The 20,663-nt window shown below is 49.1% G+C and overlaps 8 protein-coding genes across 8 annotated transcripts; 5 read left to right on the forward strand and 3 right to left on the reverse strand.

Moving 5' to 3' along the window:
* Nucleotides 1-773: 773 nt before the first annotated feature.
* F4817DRAFT_321049 (kinase-like protein) lies at nt 774-3,031 on the reverse strand (the record flags this gene model as incomplete). The annotated part of the gene is made up of 7 exons (XM_049301243.1): nt 774-1,157; nt 1,217-1,435; nt 1,489-1,553; nt 1,608-1,822; nt 1,935-1,959; nt 2,019-2,490; nt 2,546-3,031. The coding sequence occupies 7 exons, from the start codon at nt 3,029-3,031 to the stop codon at nt 774-776; spliced, it is 1,866 nt and encodes a 621-aa protein (XP_049153923.1).
* A 1,186-nt stretch (nt 3,032-4,217) lies between these two features.
* Nucleotides 4,218-4,821, forward strand: F4817DRAFT_308875 (uncharacterized protein). Its single transcript, XM_049299897.1, has one exon. The coding sequence runs from the start codon at nt 4,253-4,255 to the stop codon at nt 4,649-4,651; it is 399 nt and encodes a 132-aa protein (XP_049153925.1). The 5' UTR covers nt 4,218-4,252; the 3' UTR covers nt 4,652-4,821.
* F4817DRAFT_353619 (T-complex protein 11-domain-containing protein) lies at nt 4,218-8,524 on the forward strand. The gene has a single exon (XM_049305394.1). The coding sequence runs from the start codon at nt 4,887-4,889 to the stop codon at nt 7,929-7,931; it is 3,045 nt and encodes a 1,014-aa protein (XP_049153924.1). The 5' UTR covers nt 4,218-4,886; the 3' UTR covers nt 7,932-8,524.
* A 51-nt stretch (nt 8,525-8,575) lies between these two features.
* On the forward strand, nt 8,576-11,418 carry F4817DRAFT_353621 (DNA repair exonuclease). Its single transcript, XM_049305395.1, has 4 exons — nt 8,576-8,760; nt 8,827-8,954; nt 9,006-10,098; nt 10,150-11,418. Exons 1-4 carry the CDS (start codon nt 8,739-8,741, stop codon nt 11,112-11,114), a joined length of 2,208 nt encoding a protein of 735 aa, XP_049153926.1. The 5' UTR covers nt 8,576-8,738; the 3' UTR covers nt 11,115-11,418.
* A 1,601-nt stretch (nt 11,419-13,019) lies between these two features.
* Nucleotides 13,020-14,187, forward strand: F4817DRAFT_321052 (LicD family-domain-containing protein; the record flags this gene model as incomplete). The annotated part of the gene is made up of 2 exons (XM_049301244.1): nt 13,020-13,900; nt 14,019-14,187. 2 exons carry the CDS (start codon nt 13,020-13,022, stop codon nt 14,185-14,187), a joined length of 1,050 nt encoding a protein of 349 aa, XP_049153927.1.
* Nucleotides 14,188-14,555: 368 nt separating this feature from the next.
* On the reverse strand, nt 14,556-16,082 carry F4817DRAFT_353623 (WLM-domain-containing protein). The gene has a single exon (XM_049305396.1). The coding sequence runs from the start codon at nt 15,779-15,781 to the stop codon at nt 14,765-14,767; it is 1,017 nt and encodes a 338-aa protein (XP_049153928.1). The 5' UTR covers nt 15,782-16,082; the 3' UTR covers nt 14,556-14,764.
* Nucleotides 16,083-16,292: 210 nt separating this feature from the next.
* Nucleotides 16,293-17,870, forward strand: F4817DRAFT_353625 (ER lumen protein retaining receptor). Its single transcript, XM_049305397.1, has 4 exons — nt 16,293-16,586; nt 16,647-16,705; nt 16,767-16,833; nt 16,886-17,870. Exons 1-4 carry the CDS (start codon nt 16,559-16,561, stop codon nt 17,377-17,379), a joined length of 648 nt encoding a protein of 215 aa, XP_049153929.1. The 5' UTR covers nt 16,293-16,558; the 3' UTR covers nt 17,380-17,870.
* A 40-nt stretch (nt 17,871-17,910) lies between these two features.
* F4817DRAFT_353627 (uncharacterized protein) lies at nt 17,911-20,631 on the reverse strand. Its single transcript, XM_049305398.1, has 2 exons — nt 19,247-20,631; nt 17,911-19,171 (listed from the first exon to the last, which is right to left on the reverse strand). Exons 1-2 carry the CDS (start codon nt 19,904-19,906, stop codon nt 18,122-18,124), a joined length of 1,710 nt encoding a protein of 569 aa, XP_049153930.1. The 5' UTR covers nt 19,907-20,631; the 3' UTR covers nt 17,911-18,121.
* Nucleotides 20,632-20,663: the final 32 nt, after the last annotated feature.

Below are 20,663 nucleotides of genomic sequence, written 5' to 3' on the forward strand. Positions count from 1 at the left end.
AGTAAGGCAAGGTGGCTTGCTTTTTCTTAGGCACACTACACACATGGCTTTCTTACACTTATTACGGCAAAGCATCCGAGGACTCTAAACTTCGAGGGGACGACACGTTAAACGAATGCGTCGATCGTAGACAGAACTGTATCAAGTACGGAACCACATTCCATGTCGTTGAGCTTACAGGCAAAAAGCCTGAGTCTCGGCCTCCTTATTATTCGTGGACTTACAGGCCTCAAGATCCCTTCTCGGCCAATCATTCAACAACGTGCCCTTTTGACAATTCTTCACTCGAAGAAAAGCATCGAGCCTTTGGCTTCTTACACAGCGGACTAACTCAGGAACAGCCGGCCTTGGGATCTAATCATTTCCCCCATCGCTTCGCGGCATTCATAGCATAATTCTGAGTCGCATATCCTTCTCTGCTGCCACACGTGGTTGTGCGACGAGAATAGTTGGGTCATGTAACAGAACAGCGGCACCTCGGCTTCTAATCCAATATGATGAGACGGTGGAGTTTTGCAAGGTCCAGTCATAAGAGTTTATACCTTACATACATGTAGATTGACGTAGCTACTTTGCAGAGCCTCATGATGCTCGTTGTCGTTACAGCTCGCGTATGGACAGATTCACTATCAGTGTCCTTTATATTCTCTATTAATGGCAGTATTCTATAAATAAATAATAAATAAATAAATAAATACAACATATAATGAAGGTCTTACCCAAGTATACTCAACTTTGACTATTCGTCCACCCCCCGGTCTCTTCTCCATCTATCAATCCATGTCCATCTCATCACCCCCTCCCTCAGGCGATGCGGAATATATACTATCCGAATACTCGTCATCACCCGATGTTTCAGGCTGAAAGAATATTCTCAATACCCAAGCCTCGATTGCGTCGTCATGCTCGCCTGGAAACATCTTTTTCGTGCCGAACCCCGCCTGGCGTGACAACTCTAGCAGGGTCGGACGATCTTGGGGGTCATGTCTCATACATGCTGCAATCGTTGTTCGAAGTTCCCTATCAATATTTCCGAAGTCGAAGTCGTTGAGTATTACCGGACAATAATGGAGCGGCTCAACCGGGTTTTGTGTCATTGGTGGTTGCCTTTGAGGTGCATCTGGCACCCTGCACCCCGTGATGAGCTGCCACATACTCTGTATAAATATTAGATTAGATTATCTCAAATTCTTGCTGTTTAACTCGGGAGTGTTACCCATGCAATTCCCCACACGTTCGTCGCCGACGAGTAGTTACCAGCAACCGGTTGTTCGGAAAGCTCCCAACCATTAGGATCCGTAGGTGCGAGATGTTCCCATTCCACACCGAATTGTTCAGGGGCAAAGTATCCTTGTTTGGCCATTCGACGTCTCTCGAGGTAATATACGTTCTTCTTGTTTTGCTTTATAACGCGGGCACATCCAAAGTCTGCAAGCTATCGATTACTCTTGTTAGCACAGGAAAACTTGTCTGATACGAATAGAATACCTTCAATCTAGGGATTAAATCATGCTCGCCGTCTCTGGCACCGAAGTCAGGAGGGGCGATGAATACTTGGAGGTCGTTAGTCACCGGAACCTACTGATAAGACAGCTTTCGTTACTCACTATTGCTGGGATCAATATCGAAATGGACCAAATTCTTGCGAGCCCATCTGCGTTTCTCGACAGGGATTTCTTCGAAAAGATCATTGCCCAAGGTTTTCCCTACGACAACATCTTCGCCAAGTTCTTTTCTCCTTGCTAGATCATCAATCTCGGCCTCATCTGCATGATCCTGGGGTCTCCCACGGCGCCTAGGGTGGAATTTCCGTGGGGGATACCTACAATAACGCGTCAGCTTTATGCTATGTGTATTATATGTGCCTACTATATGAAATGACCCGACGAATTCGACGGCTTTATGGCGTATGTAAATATCTGGGGATTCCTTACTCCATAGCGATACAGGCTTTAACCACTAATAATTTAATTAGCCAACAATTCGCAAAAGAAGGAGAAGACAAGCTCTTCACATACGACAATTCCAGAATGACCAAAGAACACGGTTAGGAATCCCCGCGGACATTCGGTGTATTTTAGAAATAGCGTGAGCAAGATCACCAAGTTGCATAAACTCGAGAAGGAGGAAATCCTTATAATCTAGGCGCCACGACCTGATAAATTCAGGATCGACTTTTTTCCCTTGCCCTATCACTTTAGATACTACCCTAAAGTTATGTTCCCAGGTTTCGATTTCACCGCGCCTTCTAGCCCGTCTCTCTTCGTGTAGTCTGAATTTCTCTAGCATCTGTTCGGGCTCGTTTTCCATTCGCCACCTCCGAGAGGGTTCCTCTGGAGGTGTGTCACTAGGGCTCTCATCGCCGCTGGATTCTCCCTCAGAACTTGAATCAAATCGGGGTACCTCCGCTAATTCAAATTTTGTTTTTGGAGGCATTCCTATCTCTACGGGGTCGATGGCCTGGATAGTGTGGGCCGCTCGAGACGTGTGCTAAGAGGTAGTTAGATAAAGCTTGTAATAGTGAGTAGCAGTGGATATAAGTTACCCTCATCATTTCCTCTTCTTGACGGATATCCAAACTAATCCATCCCTTAAGGCCTATTTTCAATACGATATCTCGGTCCTCACGCCCAACTTCTGCACCCCGCCACTTGAATTGAGCAGTTAGTCCCAAACCACCATAGCCTAGGTGTCTTATATAATCGAATCTTCCCTGCTGGAGAAAATAGTTTTTGGCCTGCTCGAGTCTTGTTCGTGCCCGTTCGTTAAGTTCCCTAACTCCCTCAATAATGTAAGGATTCTCATAATATGACGGAAAGGTTCCTTCTCGGAGCTGAGGTGAACCTCCTCTTGGAAATGGGTGTGCCAACCACCTCGCCCTGTTTCGGGCAAATTCCTGGGGGCTAGGTTCTCCGTAGCCCCATTGTCGGTATCGAGAGAACCTCCAATTCTGCGCTCGATACTTTTCCTCGAAAATACTGGGATCATAACTGACCTCATCTGGACCAGCCAAGCCTCCGTGTGCTGCCATTGTAGTTGTAGCTTATAATATAGAAGCTCTGACTAGCCTGTCAAAAGACATATCAAGAGTAGGTTCTACTGGATACTTATTGTTATGGCACTAAATAGATCTGGATAATATACGAACAAAGAAGGGGTTGCTTACAGGTGACATATCCAGCGGTTGCTGCCATACTGCTTGCGGGAAAATGCTTTGATCAGGGATGTGTAAAACAAAGCGTTGATAGAATTACATAGCAGTCCAGGGTGTGGCGTCTAGGATCTTTCATACTATAAGATATTTTAGGTAGCTATTCATATATAGTTAAACTTATCCGGTTGAATTTTTGATCCATCAAGAGCATCTTTGATACTAAACCTCATGTTAAGATTCCTCATTAGCCGGTTATTTAGAATCGTTGGCATCGTTAGTAGACTCCCATTGGACCATGGACGATTCCTACATGCGAACCTTGAAAGCTTAGCGCTGTTGTTGAGCCTCACGAGCTAGGGTCACATCACACGGTGAATGCGGCTGATTCCAGACTCAGCTGAGACCTACAGCTCTAATATGGTCCTGGGTCCTTGCTATCTGTCGTAGCGCGCATTGAATAATGACCAAAATCGCCCACATGCGAAACGAGGAGAGCATAGGCGTGTTTGCTACATGCTTGTTAGTCCCCTGATAATTTAATATGATGTTGCAAACGTCAGATGGATATCTAGATGTAGGTATATCTGATCAGCGTGATGCTATCTTTAGCGCATTCGAGCATTGATTCAAGTATTGATAACGACCCTTCAAAACCTGGGATAACACTAGTAAAATCACGGGGGTTCATGTTACATGTAGGTATCTAGGTTACCTAAGGCATGCATGTGCAGATATGATACTCCATCATGTCGGATCTTTTAACTCTTCGATGAGAAACGGAAGCGGAGTGGTGGAAACGGAAAGAACGTACTGGCGTCCCCGCTTACTAAAGGCACCTAACTGGTATGTAGAATACAAGAAGGGTTAGTCAAAGATGCAACAGATTCTATTCTCCTAACCGAATATGTTGTACTCACATGCTCTGTAATCCGTACTTATGTACCTACACACTTCATGCAGGTTTCGCCGTTTCATTTGGGTGGACTAGCTGGAACTGGGGACACTGGAAACCTCTGAGACGACCGGCTGCGGCTGGCCCTCTCAGTTGCAATCCTTTCGTCATCTGTCATAATTGCATTTTGATTGTACCGCGTACCGATGTTCCATGTTCCATGTTCCATGTCCAATGTCCAATGTCCAATGTTCCAGCCCGAAGTTTTCCAAGTTATTTACTGCACTTACGCCAAACCTCTTCTTCTGGTTGCGTTTTTAACTTATTATACACTACTTCTTCTTCTTTTTCCCATTCCGTCAACTCGGAAGTTTGCAGTAGGAATCCTGCAATTTTTCGCCCTCGTTGCGACTCGTTTACTATTGTATTCTTCATATCTCTTCCATCTTCTGTTTGTTTCTTTTTCTTCTAAGCTTGTATTTCACTTGTGGTTCTTGTGGCGACCACCTATCATCTCAAAATCCCATCGTTCCCACTTTACTGTTAGCTGCGTTACTTTCGTTGTTGGCCTGTGGTTCGAGAACGCCACACCAAACGAACAGTGACAACGAGCATAATTGAGACTCGATTGCTTTACACGAATTATACAAGGACAAATTACGACCCATAACATACCCTGCTGGTGCTGCAGACAGTCAACTAATTTTCGTCATTTTTGTTGTGCCGCACCCCCTCTCATTTCTTACGTGCATCAAAGTTGACCGTTGACCGTTGACTATTGACCCCGGATAAGCGCGTTTATACATAACGCCCCTCCTAACCCAACGGTCCGTCGTCACAATGCGTCGCGCTTCCGTAGACTTGACCGACCCCTCTCGAAATATCGAGGAATCAATAGGCACTCCAGACCCGACATCCATAGATTCTGATCTAGACATGACTTTGACAACAGATGATGAGGGCGCTAGAATATACACCCCGCCTCCTCACATAGCCGCACGATTTTATCGACCTAGTCAGAATCGTCGAAAAGACTCGGCCGCCTCGTCGCGTCGTAATTCGATCTCCTCTGCGCATTCGCGGTCTTCGCATGGCTTCAACCACCATGGCGGCCCGCAGAGCAAATACATTGCCCAGCAGATGCGTCGTGCCTCGATCCTCGAAGATCGCAAGGCCCGTCTTGCCGATAGGGCAGCGCACGCTGAGAAGGTGCGCTTGAGAGCGGCCATGGCAAAGGCAGCCCACCACAAGACTTCCAACTTGGAAGAGCGTGCGTTGGCTGCTGCTCAGGCTAGAGAGAAGAACCTAGCCGAAATCGTCGCTGCGTGCGCCGAAGAAGTAAAGCGGGCCAAAGCAGTGGCTGAGAGCATGAAAGAAAAAAGGGAACAGGAGCTGCGCAAGCTCAAGTCCCAGATGGAGGAGCGATTGGCTGAGGCGGAGAAGAGGAGGGAGGAATTACGCAGTCGCCATATAGCCAAACGTTCTAGAGGCCAGAGCATAATGACGAAGAGATCTGACACGAGTAGTTTGCCAGAGGAGGAGGAACATGAATCCTCAAGCATGAGTGATGTCGTGCTCATGAGCGAGGATGTAGCAGTGTCTAAGATCCAATGGTGGTGGAGAGGAGTACTGAGAAGGATGGCGGTACGCCAATTTTCCGAGCTCGGCTTGAACATTGATAGCGTCAGAGATACCTCATTTGAGCAAGTAACCGAACTTCTTGCTCAAGAGAGGGTCCTTCTGCTCACTTCGAGAGTCTTGCGCATCTGCGGCTTACAAGAGGGCGAACCAGGTTCAGTGGATGAGATGACCGCTGTTCGCACGTTCCTGAGCGCTTTCTTAATTTTAGGCCATCCTACACAGGTCCTTAGCAATAAGGATCATAGGGGAGAACAGGAGCAGGTTGGATCTTCTCAAGGGCAACCCATTCCTCACGATGATCTGGCTAATCCACAGTTACAGGATCTCGTCGGCAAGGCACGAGATTTGTTGATCTCCTTCGAGAACATACTTTCTCGACTGACCTTGATGAACAATTATACGGTTCCACCAGCGTTACGGGCGGCTTTACCGGAATCGTATGCGACATTCCACAATGCATTCATAGCATGGAAGGCTCGTGATTCAAATGCGTTGGTCGAAGTCATGGTCCTACAATTCGTAGAACTTGACGCAATACTCGAAACTGTTAAAGATGGCACCGAAGAAGCCGTTGCTGATTCCTACCGACAGAGCATCAAGGACAACCAGCTGATGCTGATGGTCCGAATAAAGAGGCTTGCCGGCGCCGAGCGAGGGAAGAAAATGATTTTTGATGCCGTCAAGCAAGCAAGGAAGGCTAGGGCTGCGAAAAGACCTGCGGGCGACATGAAACCACGAGCCACCGAACATGATCTTAGCAATGATAACTCGGTCGGAAGCAACGCAACAGCCGATCATGTTATTTCGTCTCAATTACAGACGCTCACGCCACCTCCTTCTCCACTCCGGGAGAAAGAGTTGAAATTCAACATAAGCCAGCCGACTTATCCCCCGATCCTCCCGGACAATCGAGTAATTGTCCACGAGTTGGCTATCAATCGGGAGTATCGCATTGAGTACCAGCATTTCCAAGAGCAGCATAAGCTTCGCATGGACCCCCTTTTTCAGGACCTAAAAACCGGCCCGAGGAACGAAGAGAAAGAATTTCATTATCTCATGATAATGGCCAACTACATCAGAGATAGACTTCAGCATCTAGTCAAGCCTGGCTCATCTATGCACACTTTTATCGGCGAAATCCTCGACACCGAGGTCTCACAACAGCAATTCTTAGCCGGTAGCTTTTCGTATGAGCGATTCTTCTCGTCTATGGGGTCTCTTCTCCCAAAGCTTTGCGCTCCGGTTCGTGACGACGAGGTAAAAGATTTAGTTGAGAACAAACTTAGTCAAGGACACGTTGTCGACCGCCTCGAGGCGCTCCTTTCATTTATCGATACTATGCTTTATGATTACGCGAACTACATGTTACAAGTTGCAGCACCAAGTCTCGTGGAGCACGCTTCTGCATACGAAACAAAGAGATTTGCCGAGGACCTGGAGGATGGCACGATCACGCTTCATCGCGCGGAGGCTTCTTGGCGAACTGCGCGCAATAAAGTGCATGCGGAAGTCTCGCGCCGTGACCCCGAGGGCATCAATCACCCACGTTCGCGGCTCACTCCGGACAAGATCTATTGGCAGATGCTATTAGACGAATTTACACAACCATCACCATCAGATGAAACTGTGCCGGAACCGCTCGCCCTCGATGCAAAACGTCGTGCTCGTATAGGCCGTCAAACGATACGCATCGTTACAGCGGGTGCCATCCTCCTTCAGTGCAAGAATATGCTCAAGCGCGATGTCCGAGCCCCTTGGAGGACAGAAGCCGGCCGCATCTTGACGGTCCTTGAGTCTATGGATGATGATTCGAAGCCACTCCCTCAGTCTACGGCTACGCACGGCATCATGGCGGCGCTCGAAGCAGGGCGATCGATGCCAACAGCCACTAAGACACACTTGCAAGCTCTTGTAACAAAGGTACTTGCTGCTAGCATGGATGCAAAACGCGACAACACGGACCCTGGAGAACCTGTATTAAGGCTGCTCTTAACACGAATCAGAGGCCACATCCTAGCTAGGTTGCAAGCCGGTTCCGCGAGCGAAAAGGTCAAGGCCACTAGTACAGCTGGGGAGAAACTCGCAAGCCTCGGGCTACCCGAGTTTGGGGAGAAAGTGCGAGAGATCGTCGATGAGATTGTTAAAGTAGGAGTTGTAGATCGAGAAGCTCATGGAGTATGGTGGGAAGAGGTAGCTGAGAAGGTGAGCAGAGAGGATTCAGTCCCTACGCCAGCAGCCGCGTAAGTGTGAAGAGTAGCAGCAGTTGGGAAATGCATTCGTCGTCACATGCGTGAGACGCGGAGTATACATTATCGAATAAGTCTTACTTATTGGCTCGGGTTTGGGTCTCTGGTTTCGGTTCAATTTCTGGACTGGCGTTTTCTTCGGGTATGCATTCAAATACGTTTTCAAGACGGATGATGTATTGTATTTTGGAACTGGATGGAACACCTTTTTGGAAGGATACCTTTTGCACCTTTTGCGTCAGCGCACATTTCGGGCTTGTGATATTGATTTAGCATTGCTTGAGAGCCTTAGAAACACAGTTCAAGCTTATTATGGTATAATGATGCTAGCGAAGAATATCCATACAGTCTGTACAATTACATTATGTATGCGGATTCGGGGGTTAGCAAGATACGCGTGTAGTATACGAAGGTATGGACTATAGAGATATGTATTTTCAGTATGATTATGTACCTCCTAGAGTCTTTAAGAGGTGATGATTTATAATACGTCGCTACCTCCTGAGAAAGTGATTACCTTATAATTCGTACTTGCCTCAGATAGGTATTAATAGGTACGTACGATAGGCACGTGACAGCGAGACAGCGGGGCAAACGCGAGGCGCGTATTCGGTTTGTCCCTTAAGGTTTATTCCTTAAGTACCTAACCTTAGATAATTAAAGTCACTTCTCATGCTCAAAAGCGCTCAGAGACTACAAATAACGTCTAAAGAAACTGCCCTTCTAACGACCTAGATGGCATTTCTAGTTAATTCTATATTTATATTCGTCGCCTTGTAACTCACCATTAACGACATTCAGAATTATGGCACAATCACAATTAACCGGTGAGTTTCTATAGGCAGCATCTCCTTAGCAATTCTAAGTGTAAGTTAATCATATACGGAATGCAGATGCGGATACCATCCGTATCCTCGTCGCCACTGATAATCATGTGGGTTACGAGGAACGAGATCCGATCCGTGGCGATGACAGCTGGAAGTCATTCGATGAGATTATGAATTTAGCCCGGAAAGAAGATGTAAGCAAGTCTTGTGTCTTAGAGTCCTGCTTATAGTTGCTTACAAAGTAGGTTGATATGGTACTACTAGCTGGAGACTTATTCCACGATAACAAGCCGTCCAGGAAGGCCATGTTCCAGGTTATGCGATCATTGAGGAAGAACTGTCTTGGCCTGAAGCCGTGTGAAATACAGTTCCTGAGCGATGCGAACGAAGTCTTTCAGGGTGCCTTTGGACATGTCAACTATGAAGATCCCGACATCAATATCTCCATCCCCGTCTTCTCCATCCATGGCAACCATGACGATCCTAGCGGCGAGGGTAACTTTTGTTCTTTGGATCTGCTTCAGGTCGCCGGACTCGTCAACTATTTCGGACGTGTGCCCCGAGCAGACGATATCGAAGCTAAACCAGTTCTACTTCAGAAAGGCATGACTAAATTAGCACTCTACGGATTAAGCAACGTGCGAGACGAACGCATGTTTCGGACGTTCCGTGATCATAATGTCAAGTGGTTTAGACCGAACCAACAATCAAGCGATTGGTTCAATCTCCTTGCCGTTCACCAGAATCATCATGCTCACACTGCTACCGGCTATCTGCCCGAGAATATGTTACCTGAGTGGCTGGATTTGGTCGTTTGGGGTCACGAACACGAGTGTCTGATTGATCCTTCGCATAATCCAGAGACTGGCTTCCATGTTATGCAACCAGGCTCCTCAGTTGCCACGTCTTTAGTCCCCGGTGAAGCCGTAGCCAAACACGTCGCCGTGGTAAGCATCACAGGGAGAGATTTCAAAGTAGAGAAGCATCGGTTGAAATCAGTCCGCCCTTTCATGACCGCCGAGATTATCCTAGCAAACGATAAGAGATTTAAAGGTCTAGATAAGAAGAAAGAAAACCGCCAGGAGCTCACGCGAAAATTAATGGACGTAGTCGAGGAAATGATCGAAGAAGCTAATGCCGAGTGGGAATCTATTCAGGAGGGTGATTCTCTAGACAGTGAACGACCTCTACCCTTAATTCGTCTAAAGGTAGAGTACACTGCTCCAGAAGGAGGCCATTACGATATCGAAAATCCGCAGCGATTCTCCAATCGGTTCCAAGGAAAGGTTGCAAATACCAACGATGTTGTGTACTTCTATCGGAAAAAGACGGCGCAGAGTAAGTGAAGTAACGGATTTTCCAATTAGAAATATTACTAATACGTAGTAGGGAGATCGGCAAAAGATACAGAATTGTCAGAAGAGCTATTGGCAGCCTTGGACGATATAGAGGACATTAAAGTCGGCAAGCTAGTTGAAGAATTCTTGTCTGCCCAAGCACAATCCCTGAAAATTCTTCCACAAGCACCATTCGGTGACGCAGTCAACCAGTTCGTCGACAAAGACGACAAGCATGCTATGGAATCGTTTGTGAGCGAGTCGCTCTCGGAGCAAGTGAGACAGATGCTACTATTAGAGGGCAACGAAGCCGACCCTGAAAACATGTATACAGCAATGGGGCACATTAAACAGATCCTCGAGACGCAGTATACTGCAGGCAACCTAAAACAGGCAAGACGACGTAAATATAAACCAAAGCCGGACCTTTGGGACTCTGATCTCGACGGTCATTGGGAAGATCAACCCCAGGCAATCGACCACGAGACAACTACCACTAAGACAACGCCCCAGATAAGCCAGCCCAAAGGCCGCGGGAGAAAAGCGGCGCAAGTTATAGAGGATGAGGACGACGATATGGAGGACGTCGAGCCGCAACCGCCAGCGCCGAAAACAAGGGCAAGAGGTAGGCCAGCAGCAGCAGCAGCAGCTAAACCTAAGGCAACCCCAGCGAAGAAAGCACCCGCCAAAGGCCGAGGTCGTAAAGCGCAGTTGTTCGAACAGTCGGAAGAAGAGGAGGAGGAAGACGTCGTAATGGATGACGATGATTTTGATCCCCCGCCACCACCGAAACGCACTACGACGAGAACCACGACGGCGAGGGCGACATCTACTAGGTCATCGCAGGCTTCGAAGGCTGCGTCTACTGCTGTCGCGTCCAAGGCGGCCCCGAAGCCACGCCAGACAAAGTTGAATTTTTCGCAGAAGGCGTCGCAGCAGGAGCCGTTGGAGATTAGTGATGATGAGATTTCGGATGATTTTGAGTCTGTGCCGGAGACTAGGACTCGGAGGCGTTGAGGGGATGTGCTAAGTAGAATGTGAAAACTTATTAATATTGTAGTTAAGCCAGATCCATGGCATATCTATCTAGTTGGCTACACGATGTGGCTATCTGAGATTACCACGATGTTGACGATGAAATCATCGGTTAGTTAGGTAATTATACTTGACGTGTCTAAGTCAGATATTAGATGGCACATCTTGAGGCTAGGTGATGGTAGGCGTTAGGGGCATCGCTTATTAGAGTCATAGTTCAGCTACGGAAGAGTAGGTACCTAAGGTATTTAGGTGGCCGCTAAATCGAGAAAAGTATTCCCAACAATAGCGCTACTACATATCCCCTTGGACACAACCCTATATATCATCGGGATCTCCAACACTATGAGTACCTAAGGCAGAATTACCTCAAGCAGTTCATAAGTACTAACATAGCTCAGCTATCATGGGGATATATCAAGCGCTTCGAGGGATCAGTTTCTACTTTACTTGAATAGGCGATGTTGGATGAGAAAGCTCATTTAGAAGTCATGAGGATTATTTGAAGTTTTTACTTTGCCATCGCAATTCGAGGCTCGCTTCTTTAGATGGAGATCCCCATCCTTAGTGTTGGGAATCCTGGCCGCCTGTAGGTAGTTCTACGTCCGTAGATATCGTTTTAGCAGATATTCGGAATTTTGACTTCGCTCGACTATACTAGGGCTGCGCTGCGTTGACGGTTTAAGGGGCCGAGCCGCGATTACTAAGGAGGCTAGTTGGCCTTACATCCGTGCGGTATATGGATTTAGATGGCCTGGTATGATATCACAGCTCTTGTTCTCTTCATTGCTGAATATAATCCCTTGGGGTTTATGTCTCTTTAGAATAGAATAAGCTATCGGGGGCGCGTTACAGTGATCATAGTGTCTGTCTATTTCCCTGTCTGTAGACCGGCTTAGAAATGCATTATGTACGACTAGGCTATAGAATTAAAGTTCCTTTAGGAGGCGCTCTAGAGTTCGCGGCTCATACGTTCGACCGTTTATCGTAGTGGTGTCCTGCGTATCTAGGCCATATAAACTCGGCAATACGTCGATGCTCAAAGCACCAGAATAAGGGGCTGCATATAATGCTCCGGGGGCGAGAATTGGAGTGGGATATCCCCAATATGTGGCATGAACGCCAGGGGTGAAAGGGAGCATGTCATTGTCATGTTTCTATTGTGCTTTAGCTTAGGGAGCTTGCATTGGGGATTCTCTCGCGAGGTTGGTTTCTATCCTAGGTTAGGACCTACGCTATGCTCCCAGACACCCACGTGTTGAATAGGTAGGTAGGTAGCCTTTACTATAAAAGTTTTGTCCCTTGCACCCCTGAGTACCAGCTGGGGGCCAATTAATATCCTGTAATACTAAAACTTCACATTTATTCATCCTTGAAGAATATTGTACCATCTAGCCTCTTGCTAATGTCACTTGAGTTATTAAATACCCCTCGTACGAATAATATGTCATTAATACGCCCCTTAACACCTCATCCAGCAGCATTTCTACGGTGGTGTAGGGAACCTAACCACCACTAGGTCTCGGTATACACTTATAGTTGGTTTCAAACCACCCACACACCCTACCAAATCCGCACACTTAAAGAAGACAACGAGACTACGCAGTCACTGGAGGTGTGGTGTAAGCCTGCAGTCTCATATGTCCGTAGACTAACAGTTAAAGTGCCCGCTGGATGCCACTTGAACACGCAATATGACGAAGATTTGGTTCAAGACGAGATCCGTTTTCATTGAGCACCGTCCCCTTTGAATATCACCTAGGGGTAGAAGACAACAGCATCTAAATGCTGCTTAGCAGAAAAGATGTGTCCCGTCACTGATATCTCCCAATGAACCCGCCGCAGAATCTCCAGGTCATCTAGGGATGTCTGTTCCCCCTTTCCAAGATGCACTTCACACTCCCGATCCTCCTATTCTCCCTAACCGCATCCACCGTCGCTCTCCCCGACAAGCTCCCCTCCCACCACAAGTCCAACACCGCGCACAAAAAACCCCCCCCCAGCAAATCCAAGCCCGACTCCCAGCACCAACCCAAGTACTTCCACGAAGCAGGCGCCACGCTCGAGCTGGGACACTACGACGCGCGGTTCTTCCGGGGCGTCGTGCCGTACGCGGAGCACGGCCCGGCGCTGCAGCGGCTCATCCGGTCGTGGCTCACGACGACGCGCGAGCTCGGCGTGGACACCTGGCTCGCGCACGGGACCCTGCTGGGCTGGTGGTGGAACGGCCGCGTCATGCCCTGGGACTACGATCTCGACGTGCAGATGCCGACGGCTACGCTGTCGTATCTCGGGCGCCATTTCAATCGCACGTTGCACGATTATCAGTTTATCGTTGAGGGGGATGGGAGGGGCGGGGAGACGATTATTGCTGCTGGTGGGAGTGTTGATGCTGGGGATGGGAGGGGTAATAGGGAGGACAGCGATCGCGGTGAGGACATCGTATATATCAACAAAACGTACCTCCTAGACGTAAACCCGCACCACGCGGACCTGACACGCGGCAACGGCGCCAACATAATCGACGCGCGGTGGATCGATACGGGAACGGGGCTGTTCGTCGACATCACGGGGCTGGCGGAGCGGGACGCGGTAGGGTCGCCGGGGGTCTGGAGCTGCAAGAACGCGCACCGGTACCGCACGCGCGAGATCTACCCCGTGCGGCGCACCGAGTTCGAGGGCGTGCCTGCGCGGGTGCCGTACGCGTTCGATAAGATACTCACGGACGAGTATGGCGAGAAGAGCCTTGTTAATACGGAGTGGGCTGGGTGAGTAAACCGTACAGCTTGTAATTTTGGAGTGGTAGATCCGTGTTTTATCACCTAGCTCCTTTCCGATATCCTGTGAAGGTAAACACTAGAGTAGAGATGCTGACCGGCATGACAGACATCGCTGGGTGCCGGAGCTCAAGGAGTGGGTTAAGAACCCGGAGCCGCCGCCGGGTGACAAGGGGAATGGGAATGGGAAGGAAGGCAAGACGGTTACGAAGCAGCAGCAGGATGGGAAGGCTGTTGTGGTGGTTGTGGAGAAGACGGTTGTAAAGGGGGCTCAGTAAAAGCTGCTATGCTGACGAGAATGCGTAGAGCTCTTGCTTATAGCAGATCTTCCCCTGAGTTTGGGTACTGGGAACGGATTTGGCTTATGGTGGGAACATATGGGTAAGGTATTAGATGTTGTAATTCCTATATATAAATGGACTTTCTCTTGTAAGTAGAACGGGATAGATATAATCTACGGTGCGCGTCAGCACTTATTAAAGACAGGTACTTATAAGCAGGAATATCTTGAAGAATATGTGTAGATCGATTACCACCATATTCGTCTTGAGGATGATGCGCACCTTGCTCCTTGCTGAGTTCATCGTAGTTTTCAGGGGTAATTAAGGGCAAAAGTTATACCACGAGTAAAAGCATCCCACACCCCTTGAGAAATATTTGTTATATTGTTCAAACAGCTCGTAGCTCGTGAAATATACGCTTATCCGCTTGTCTATAGATCAATCCAACTTAGACCATCCCTAAACGCCATAGCCATGCATAAATCGTGAAGCCCTCCCCCCTATATCGTCCAGCTTAGGAAAACCCGTAAGATAGGTACTTAGTAGAATCGTATACCCGCATCGTCTCAACACATCACCGATTCCTCTTCGCCTCCTCCTCAGCCTGTTTCTGCTTCTTCATACGTTCCTCCGCCGCCTTGGCCACGATCTCACGTCTACTCAACGCGCCCTGCCCCGCCGCAGCAGCTCCCGAACCTCCCCCTCCAAGCACAAACTCCCCGCCCGTCCACCCGCCATGATCATACGCCACCTCCTCTTCCGCCCCAGGCTCGTAAAACTCCTCGCCTCCCACATTCCGTCCCCCGCGAGTCCAATCCGCGCGCGCAACCTCCCTCTCGATCTGATGCGTCAGGTCCCAGAACGCGCGGTCGTGGTTCTGGTGCACGTTGTGCGCGAGCTCGTGACACAGCGTATTCCGAATAGTTTTGTAGTCGCGGTACCCGTCGTACGCATCCGTACGCAGACGAAGCTCGATGACCTCGCCCGCGTTGCGGTTCAGTCCCAGGATCCGCGTCGTGCCCTCGTGCGAAGACTCCGTGTATGATAATGGGTCCATTTCCGTGAGCAGGCCGACGCTGAATTTGTGCGTGCGCATTGCGGCGCGGATCCCCGGGTCGGCTCTCAGCCGCTCGAGGAAGGCGAGGGAGCGCTCTGGGTGAGGCAGGTTGGGGAGAGGGCGCAAAGTCGCGAAGGTGTATGTGCTGTCTTCGAGAACGCGCTGCGAGTCCCGCCGCGAGTATGCCTTGGGTAGATTGCGCCGCGCGGCGGCTAGGTGTGCTTGTCGCTGCGCTGCGCTTTGAGAGGCCGATGCTAGGGAGGCGATCTCCTCGGTCGATGTGCCGATTAGGGTTATCTTCTTGTCCTGGAGATCGGTGACGGGGCGCTCGGCGAAGGGGGCTCTGAGGAGGCCGAGTTTTGAGACCATGAGCTTCTGGTTGCTGACGGGGATGCGCAGTCCATCCTGGATTTGGGCGGCAAGGTCGGCGACGGTGGCGGTTGGGTTTATGGTAAAGTTGTGTGGTTTTCCGTGATGTGTGAGACTGATAGTGATCTCGCCGGATTCGGGAGACGTCTCATCTTGGTCTGCCATGTTTGTAGTTGCGTGATATTGGATGGAGGTTGGATCGGAGAAAAAGGTATTCTTTGTATTTGTATAGGGATACAGAAGGATGTTGATAGGCAAATCTACCGATGATAGACAGAGCTATACGTATAGGAAATGAAAAAATGTTAAAGAAAAACCAGCCTTACCTATTGGCTTCGAGGAATTTTATGATTTCTTTCTCGCCATTCCTATAGAAGATTCTACAAAGTATGGTTCACTTAACTACATTGTATGTGTTGTAACAGTAGCTTTGTAATCCGTCGGTACGTCAGAAGTCGGATGCCTCAAGTTGCCAAGAGATTCGATGGACCGTTTCCCACGTTTGTACGAAGTATCAGGTACGAGTCGATGCCGAGTCCCCGTTAGAGTTGACTCCACCATATAAATTCCAGCCAATAGGGAGATAATACATCGTGTGACATCATCCAAAGTGTGGCTAGTAATCTAATCTTGGATATTTTCGTTCTTGACAAGCCACAATTAAAAGACCAGGTAGCACAAGGCACTAGCAATTCTCTAGGGATCCAATCATACGTCAATCGCGTCGCAGGTGTAATTGTGTCCTTTCAAGAAACATTCTTAACAATAGTCTAAGTCGTTTCTGGCCTCTGCCGGTCAACATAACAGCAGCATAACAAGCTACCTTTAGTGAATCCCTTGTATAGGCTCAGTTCCTACATGATTATTTAAGGTCTATCCGTTGACGCGATTACGCCCCATTCGTTTGAAAAGCCTTAGGAGCTTTGCTCCCTCCAAGCAACCATGCCGTTAAACATCTTCCGAGTCCTGGGTAGGCACCAATGCGACTAGGTATTTCTCGTAAATATTATATTCTAACAATTATGTTTAGGAGACTTCTCCCATTTAGCGTCCATCGGGATCCTCTTACACAAGATGATCGAGCTCAATGTTAGTTGCGTCCCGCGGTTTGGAGAGTTTCGGGGTAATATCTAACAGGTAGCTATTTTAGGGCGCTTCTGGTATCTCGTTCAAATCACAAGCCTTGTATCTAATTGTTTACGTTACCCGATATCTAGGTATGTTGTTCTATGACAAGGCAGAAGGGTAGGGCTAACGAATTATCGGTAGATCTCTTCAGCACGTCGAGCATCTACAACATCATCTTCAAGATCCTCTTCATCAGCAGCCAGGGCTACATCATCTACCTAATGACCACCAAGTACAAGCCGACCATCGATCCGAGCCAAGATACCTTCCGCGTCCAATATCTTCTGGGTGGTGCTGCCGTCCTCGCGATTCTCCTGCCGTATAAGTATACGTTTTCGGAGATCATGTGGGCGTTCTCGATCTGGCTTGAATCCGTGGCCATCCTTCCCCAACTGTTCATGTTGCAGAGGACCGGCGAGGCTGAGGTCATTACCACCCACTATCTCTTCGCGCTCGGCATCTACCGCACTCTCTACATCCCCAACTGGATCTACAGGTACATCACCGAGCCCGACCACAAGGCTGACTGGATCGCCATCGTCGCCGGTCTCATCCAGACGGTTCTGTACAGCGACTTCTTCTGGATCTACTACAACAAGGTTCTCAAGGGCAGGAAGTTCAAGTTGCCTGTATAAGCGCTTTCGTGCGCATCTTGCTCCCCACTACGGTGGATGAATAACGTCTTTAGTGTCTCGATGTGGTCTGGATATTGCCGTGTCTACAAGATAGTCACAGGTCTAGCCCACAAGCGACGCCGGGCCCGGGCAAGTACCGCCCAGGTCTAACGGGCATGAGGTTGAGGAGGGTGGTTCGGATGATGTCTTAGTATCAGAACATGTCTTCACGGCGTGTCGGTGTGCATGGCTGGCGTTAGGTTAGGCGGGGGTTGACGGTTTCTCGGCCTTAAAGTGCTTGGCCGTAGGGAGTCTTGCTCTAGGCTTGATGTAACTGTACATAAAATTTGCGTTCTAAGGTAATGAACATTATTATGCTGGACTTACTAGTTTCTGAGTACTATAACTGATTTGTTTGGTGTTGAATTACAACTATGACTTTAGAGATAACTTTGTGGACGCTCATAATCTAGGAAATGAGACGCGGTAAAGTTGCTTGTTAGATGGTATAAATGGTATATATGTATATATATATATATATAGTCTCGGACTCATGTTCGAGACCAGGTATTTACAAAGTAGATATCGCAAGCGCCGACAGCTCGGCGGATATAAAGCTCCTAGACGCCAACCAGAGCGCTCTTCTAGCCAGCACGCCCCGTAACAGCGCCAAGATGAGCTCTCACCCCCCCTTATCCCCATCATTATCATATCACCATCCCCAACAACCACCCCGACAATTCCAGTTGCCACATAGTCGCTACTAATAATTATCCCCCTTCTCAAAATAATACGGGCCAACCGGCCTCCTCGGGACCGGCGCCTGGACCTGTAATCCGGGCGAGGAATTGCCGGTATTACTCGAGACCGCGTACTTGACCAGCGGCCGCGGCTGTAGATAACTATAACTTTGCTGCGGCTGCGCATCACCACTGCCCGTCGAATTCCCATTCTCGCTCGTATCCGTCGTAAACGAGTACAACCTAGTCAACCCCTCGCCGTGCCCCTGTCCTTGTCCCGACGCAGCCAAATGCCCACTACTACCGCCGCCATGTCTTTCCCTCTCCAGACTCCGCTGACTGCCCACGCGTACGAGATGCGCCCGTTGTCCACCGTTAAGACTCTGCTGGCGCGCGAGCGATAGCCGCGCTGATGTGGAGCGGGGGACTGTACCGCCCCCGCCCTCGTAGCTTAGTGGCGACGGGCGTCGGTCCGTGCGTGTGCTGCCACTCCTATATGGGCCGTCGCCTTCCGAGCTTAGCGGCGAGACAGGGAAGACGGGGCCGAGACCGTCGTCGACGGAAGGGTCGGAAAGAGGGCGCGGGCGGGAGCGCACGCGCGAGGTGCGTTTTGCGGGGGGTGCGGAGAGCTTTGTGGCGTGCTGTGTGGTTTGCGCCATTGCTGGGTATTCTGTTGCAGGTGGTGCGGTTACCGGTGTTGTTGGAGCTGGAGCGGATCGCTGCTTCATGTCTGGCGTGAAGTCGCCGCTGGAGTTGGCCGCTCGGTTGTGGTTTGTGGGTGTTGGGGAGGTGTATGTCATCTGGAAGATCGAGAGGTCGTTAGAGAGTGAGTGGGAGTGAGAGTGATTCATAAATCCGCGGCTCCCAGAGTTAGGGCTGAGTTGTGGTGGTGGTAGTGAGCTGGGTTCGAATTTGGTTTGAGGCTCTTGTTGTTGTCTCGCGCGCCGGCGCATGAAGAGATATGTGAGTACAGCTGAGAGCAATGATGATGCGATTGCGATTCCTATGACTAGGCCCGCGATGGCTCCTGGGGTGAGTGATGAGCCTTGGGTTGGGGCGTTACTTCCGCTGGCCTTGAAGCATTGTTAGTTATGTACATAGTTTAATCGCTAAGCTCTTTTTAACAGAAGAAGTAGGCTTATACGTACCGTAGCAGCGCTCTCTTGGGAATTCGCGACACCCGCCGTCGTAGCGGCCACTGCTGGTAATTCATCGATAGAGATACTAGCCGCTTGCGACGAAGTAACGAGGACATCAGTTGTCACTGGTGTACCAGCCTCTGTTGCGGGTGATATCGGTCCTAGAGTGCGCGCTGCCTCACGCGCGGATGAGATGGCACTGGATGCCGATTCTGAGACTTGCGCAAGCGATGTCGAAAAAGCAGCAGAAACGCTGGCTGCCACGCTGCTCGATACGCTGGTTGACACCCTGCTGGATATGAGACTGCTTACAACGTCGGCAGGTGACTTGGGAGTTTTGTCATCATCATCATCGCCCTCTTTACTCTTATCATCATTCCCACCGACCTGGCGATGTTGGAGGTGGCGGTCTCCTAATGCGGTTGCTGTCGGCAGAGAAAGGGCCACTGTAGTCGGGGTAAGCAATGCCGGTTGGTATTGTCTTCTTCGATCTTTGCCATTTTCATCATTCTGTATTATAGACCATTCCGATCTCATCAGCCTCTCTAATCGGTCCTCCTGCTCTCTCCTGTTGAGCGTCTCTGTATTAGTCGTGGCATCGCCGAGTCCTGCTCCCACCATCGACCAAAGCGACCACAGCAATAGGAGCGCAGCTCCAGATTTATTCATTTTAATACCCTATTATGTACTCGATGCCATTCTATGGGAGGGCGAGAAGTGAAAAGAACAGTCGTCTCCCCGTCTATAGGTAGTTGGCCTGTACTTGAGGTACTTGAGGGTTGTGTAAGACGCTTCCGGGCGCCCTATGGAAATGGCTGATCAAGTCATCTCAGCCCAAATTTTCGCGAGGGCATAGGTAGGTAATTGTTTCCGACCCAACAACCTAGGATAGATAATCCCCAACGGCAAGGCTACGAGAAGCGCTCCTTCGCGTCTTAGCCTTACCCAATCAGGTTACATTATATAAGAGTTGAAGAGAAAATCCGATGTTCTAATTCGCTATGACCCTGGTATCCAAACGTACAGGAAACAAATAAACGAGTCTGTTTTGGGTAGAGAAGATGGTGGAGGTGGCGTGAGCGATATTGTTTCTTACCACCCATTATCATGGGGTTGTTCGCGGGCTAAACTCGTTTCTTGTCAGCTCAAGGATTTCCCACAAGGGTAGGCTGATGAGGGTTAATGAGGATTGGGTAAGACTACGTGATCCTAGTAATTTCATCAGCTTAGCTTACCTGCTGCGACAACTAGTGTAGCAGATCAGTAAGCCCTACCAATATTTATGTGTCAATCACACGTGCTCACTTAAGATGATCTGCTGGGGAAGAATAATACTATGTAAGATCTACTTTTGTATGGAAGGTGTGGAAGGTGTGAAAGTTGGATAATACCATTGAAAGAAGGTGGATACAAAATGTGATTGGAA

Source organism: Daldinia loculata, assembly GCF_022478755.1.
Source record: "Daldinia loculata strain CBS 113971 unplaced genomic scaffold F4817scaffold_96, whole genome shotgun sequence".
Taxonomy (NCBI): domain Eukaryota; kingdom Fungi; phylum Ascomycota; class Sordariomycetes; order Xylariales; family Hypoxylaceae; genus Daldinia; species Daldinia loculata.